The sequence below is a fragment of the Pediculus humanus genome, genomic scaffold, assembly GCF_000006295.1.
Source record: "Pediculus humanus corporis 1103172107631 genomic scaffold, whole genome shotgun sequence".
Classification (NCBI taxonomy): domain Eukaryota; kingdom Metazoa; phylum Arthropoda; class Insecta; order Psocodea; family Pediculidae; genus Pediculus; species Pediculus humanus.
Genome location: NW_002987244.1, coordinates 91,839 through 97,528, shown reverse-complemented (window position 1 = coordinate 97,528; position 5,690 = coordinate 91,839). Strand labels below are relative to the sequence as shown.

At 25.3% G+C, this 5,690-nt stretch overlaps 2 protein-coding genes across 2 annotated transcripts in view; one reads left to right on the top strand and one right to left on the bottom strand.

The window, feature by feature from the left end:
* Positions 1-2,357, top strand: part of Phum_PHUM257090 (uncharacterized protein) — a gene marked incomplete at both ends in the record, with an annotated part of 3,109 nt that extends 752 nt beyond the window's left edge. Inside the window, one exon of the mRNA XM_002426454.1 lies at positions 28-2,357. Within this exon, the coding sequence (XP_002426499.1) occupies positions 28-2,357 (2,330 nt within the window). The remainder of the gene's footprint in view (positions 1-27) is intronic.
* Positions 2,358-4,448: 2,091 nt separating this feature from the next.
* Phum_PHUM257080 (translocon-associated protein subunit gamma, putative) lies at positions 4,449-5,134 on the bottom strand (the record flags this gene model as incomplete). The annotated part of the gene is made up of 3 exons (XM_002426453.1): positions 4,449-4,605; positions 4,690-4,909; positions 5,002-5,134. 3 exons carry the CDS (start codon positions 5,132-5,134, stop codon positions 4,449-4,451), a joined length of 510 nt encoding a protein of 169 aa, XP_002426498.1.
* Positions 5,135-5,690: the final 556 nt, after the last annotated feature.

Genomic DNA, 5,690 nt, shown 5'->3' with positions numbered 1-5,690 from the left:
ATTCAAATTATCAAAATAATAAGTTAGAATTTAAAAAACGATGTTTATCCACGTGTGATAAATTAGTGTCTTCTGTTAAGCGCAATCGTGCTATGAGTGCTAATTCCGTGCATTGTGCTAGAAAAAGGAAAAAATTATCTCCGGAAGAAAAGTTATTGCAAGATAATAAAGAATATTTTAAAATGGAAGTTTTAACAACTAAATTGAGATCAACGGGTTCGTTATTAAATTTAAATCAGAATAGAGGAAGTGATGTAAATTTAGTAAGGAAGGATTCGAGTCCTGTAAATGGACTGGATAAAAAATATATTTTCAAGAAAATTACCAATCGGAGAAGTAAAAAAAGAAGAAAGAGGATTAAAACAAAAAATAATCACTTGAACAAATTTAATGGCTCTAATGTGTTAGATCAAAGGAAAAAAAATAATGAAATTAAAATAAACGGAGTATTAAAGAGGAAAAAAAGGCAATCGGAGTTAATAAAACTTTGTAATGAGGCTGAAAGCTTTATGTTTGGTGAAAGTAGTAAACAATGTTGCGTAACGAATAAAGTAACGGAAAAGCTTCCAGAAGAACATTCAGAAAAAAATGATGATACTAGCGTTTTAAGTAACAAAGAAATAATTAGCGAAGGTGGGAAAAAAGATAAAGTATTTAAAAATGAATGTAAACTTAAAAGAAAAAGACGTTCTCATGCAGAAGCTTTTATACATGATAATTTAGACTATTATAAATTTGAGACTCCCGGGTCTAGATTGCGTTATCAGGGTAGTTTGCCAGACGGAAAATCCGAAGACAAAGATTTCATTTACACATTAAAACAAAAAAAAAAAGAAATAAACGTAAAAAATGATTCTTCTGAAAATTGTCCGTTAAACGTGGAATCAAACGATAAAATAAATAATTGTGAAAAAAAAAGAAATTTTTCCGAACCGTCCGAAGAAGTAAACAAAATTTTATTTTCATTTGAAAGTATTCCTGCTACGGAGCCTTGGTACGAAGTTTATAAAAGGCAAGATGAAGGAATGGAAAATTATTATCCATTGTTAAGTAATCCAAGTGATCAACCTTTTCTACTTCCCTACGAGTTGCCAAAACCTATTTATTCTAAAATACCTTTTGTTAATGATTATTATAAAAAGAAAAGAAAAAAACTTGTTCACTTATTTAATCATCCGCGGAAATCACCCAGGTGTCATGCTAGTACTTTAGCCATTCTTTCAAGTTTGAAAAAGCGTAAAAGAAGAAGTGGAACAAACATATCAATGAACTCTTTGCTATGTGAATCTCTGCCTAATAGTCAAGTCTTGCCTGAAAATAAGTCTGAAGCCAGGTGTTCAGAAACTGAAAACAAATCGGTGGAAAACGAGGAAATTTTAAATTTTTTATACAACGACGAACCTCCTGAAGTGAAAGACAACGAAATTTTTTTAGAACCTCTTAGTGATTCTGAAACTACTCCTTCGAAAGTAAAAGACGATGATGACACGTCGTGTAAAAGTATTAAAAATGAAGAACCGGAAACCGAAACCGTTAAAAATGATTTTTGTAATAAAACATGGACGAAAACAGACCCAACAGATCATTCGGAAAACACAAACAATAAGGATGGTAAATATTTTTGCTGGCAGACAATCACTCCTGACGATTTTTTCAAAGATATGATTATTGAAACCAAAAAAAAATCAGGTTTAACCGATAATGTTTTATCGGTTTTCGGTAATTATAAACTTTGTAAAAGTATGGAGCTTTCAGATGGAAATTTGAATTGCGGTTTAAAAGATCGTTTTGCGACTGTAATACCCGAAAAAATTATACGTCGGAAAAGGAAAAAAGCTAGAAAAATAAATAAGACGGGGTGGGATAATAAAAAATCTCGTAGGCGACCGTGTCTCAAATTAGGAGAAGTGAAAGAATTAGATTGTGGAAAAGTGAATGAAAAATCGGTGAAAACAAAAGTGAAAATCAGAGAAAACGGAATCAATTCCGAAAATATAATACGGGATTCGAAAAGAAGGTCGAGAAGGGACGATGTCGTCGAAAAAAGGAATTCAAATTCCAAAGACAAACCTGTATTAAGATCTCACTTAGAAATTACGGATAATTCGGTCTGTTTACGCAGAAACAATCGAGATGTTGACTCCAAATCGAGCAGCGGCGGTGGTGGAATGGGTTTGACGGATCAGGGACACCCCAACTGCGTTCTGAGGATTAAAAAGGGAACAGATCCCGGAGTGAACGTTCACATGAGACTGAGATGTTCCACAGGGAGACGCGCCATTCAAAAAAGAAGACTTTTGATAAATAAAAAAAAAAAACGTGTTATCGAGTATCCTTGGGGTACGCAAAAAAGGTGACCGTGTAAAAAATAATTATTTTTGCAGGACATGACCTAATAATAATAATAATAATAATAATTGAAGGAAGTAAATGAAATATAAAAAATTAATTTTATTAAAAAAAAAAAAGGGAAAATAAGCCGAATTCGGCATAACGACAAATTCGATTTTTAACATACATTATTAGAGTAATAAATGAGCTTATTGTTTATTGATTTAAATTATTTGAATTGAATTTTAATAATTTTTTCCCCCCCCCTTGTTTAATATAAAAAAAAATTAATTTGCATTTTAATTGTTTACTCAATTTAACATAAATTTGTTTTTTTTTTTTTTTATGTATTTATTTTTTTATTTTTATTTTTTTTTAATGAATCAATAATGGGTTTATTTATTAAGAAAAATTTTATTTTTTTACTTTATCATTTGTACATATATATATATATACCAATAATCATGATAAAAAAAAAAAAATTATTTAGGATATATCAAAAATACCGTTTAACTAATAATAATAATAATAATAATAAATAGCCTTTACACACAGTATTAATGATAATAAAAAAATTTCAATAATATTTTTTTTCATTTTGGGAAAAAGTTTTCACAATTGGTTTTCATATCTACAATTACAAAAAAAAAAAAAAGGATAAACCAGTATTTGTATATAAATTTTTACGGTTTAAGTGTGTGTGTGCGTGTGCGTGTGTCTGTATATTTATTATAAATTCCTGAACCAAAGTATTATTAGTTAAATGTTTTAGATAAGTTTTTCTAAGTGCCGGCATTAATTTAATTAATTTAAATTAAATTCTTGAGAATGTTCCTAAATTAAAAATTTAAATAAGCCAATATTAGATTTAATATTTCTTATATTCACATAAATAAATCTCATTATTATTATTATTATTATTATTATTGAATACAATCGTCAATAACCATAATATTGACTTTTTTTTTTTTTTTTTTTTGAATTTCCCGGGATAAATAAATTATTTACTTTATTATTTATTGCATATTTAAAACTAAAAATTACAAAAAAATCGTTTTAATGTAAAAAAAAAAAATTTTTTTTTAAATTTGGTTATCGCGTTTTGTTATTATTATTATTATTATTTAGATCTGTATAAATATTTATAATTTATTTTTTAAAATTAATTGTTTTTTTGTGAGTTTTTTTAATTTAATAAGTTTTGATATTAAGGTTTTAGAGAAAATTTTAATTTTATTTAATTTATAAATAATTTTAAAGGGTAAAAGGTTTTTTTTTCTTTTTGTTTTCCGTTAGAAAAAAGTATGAGTTGATGTCAATTAATGTGGATTTTAAAAAATTTATTTATTTATTTATCAGTTACAAAAAAAAAAAAAAAAAAAAAAGCAATCAATTTAATAACCGTTATAAGTTCAATATGATGCTATGATATATCCGTTAGGGCTTCTAAACGGCCATTTAATTTCTTATTTATTTTAAATTTTCCATGTTTAAAATTTTTAAATACATGAATCAAACTTTTAATTTAGGTCAATTGGAAATCGGTTTCACTCGAAAAAAGTAAAAAAAAATTTGAAAATGAAATTTTTATAATCCAGATATATTTTTTTTTATATTAATAATATAAATATGTTAATAATTAATTAATGTGAACTTGTAGACAAGAGAGCTAATAATCCTCCAGCAGCACTAACAGACAAAGCATAATTACTATTAAAAAAAATGTTAAAGAAAAATTATTTTAATTCTCCAAAAAAAAATTTGTTAATTTTAATATTTTTAAAAATTTAATATATACATATAACTAAATTTCTCTCAAATTATCTAATTTTATAAATTTAAAACTTTTGTAATAAACATACCTTTAAAATGGTTCAACTACAAAAAAATTATTTTAAAATATTGCAGTTTTAAAATTTACTACATTCTCTGCTGTTAAATAATGTTTACTTTTTTTCTTTATAGTATTATTTTATACTAATAATAGTGATGGTTCTTCTTAATTTTAATAAACACTTTTTACTTATTTAAATATTAAATAAATAAATTTTAAGCATTGTTAATGATAATGAAAATTAACTTTAACAATAACTACTTGTTAGTTCTTCGTAATTAATTCATAAATTTCTATAAAAAGGATACATAGATGGAGAAAATCCTTTGAGCAAATAAAAACTGGAAAATATAACTATTGCAACAAACAATGAATTGTTGTAGAAAATAGAAAAAGTTGTAGCTTCATAATCAGATACTTCATTTTTTTTCCAAAGTATTCTGTAAGTTTTAAAAAATATTTTAATTTTTAACAGGTTAAATCTTTTGAAAAAAAAAAAATTAAAAAAACATCTTTAATTATACCTTTCATCTTTTTCTTTTTTACTCATTTTTTTATCATCAGAAAGTTTTTTGCTCATTTCCCTAGTCACGGCTTCTTCTCTTTTAACTGCAATTTTGTGTTTGAGAACAAATTTTGTATTTTTGTAGGCAAAAGCAACCAAATAAGTACTTCCTGCTGTGACAATTATAAAGAAAAGAAGGGACGGAAGTAATTCAATCATGTGAATTCTCCAAAAAAGCCCTGAAATAAAAATTTTAATACAAAAAAAAAATAAATTTTTGTTATGTAAAAAATATATATATTTTTTTTCTTATTTCATTTTTAAAACTTACAAATTGGTATGGTTGAGACAATGAATGCATTTCCGTAAAAAAGAGCCGATGATTTTGTAGAAACATTTCTACTGAAATCTTGTAAAAGTAATTCTTCTTCTTTTGTAAAAGACTTTTGCTGTTTGCCCGACATTTTAAAAATTTTCTCTTCAAGTGATTAACAACGTACTGATTTACCAAGTCTGTTTACGTGTCTTCCACGACGTTTGAAACCGGAAACTCATGTGTTCCAAATTTTAGGCTCTAAGTTTCACTAGAGACACGTTCACAAACTTAATTTCTCTTTGACATAGAACAAAAGTGAACTTTTAAAATTGTCGTTAAAAGTGATCTTTTCGATTAAACTTATATTATGTTGCATGGAATTAATAATTTTTAATTTAATTTAAAACCACTTAAATTAAAATCGTTTTATTATATTAAAATTATTATATAAATATTAGAAAAGAAATAAAAATTGTTTCATTCTTATTTGCTTGTTGAGTAGTTATTTAAATTATTCTAAAAAAATTATATAATAAATATAAACTAAAAAACTAAAGTTACAAACATTAAATAATAATAATAATAAAGGCTATTTTATATATTATAAACATTTTGTGTTAATTTAATAAGTCATTCATTTGACTCATAAATTTGTGTCAAATGTTAACCAATCAGCATTGATACAGTTATTGAAACGATAAATT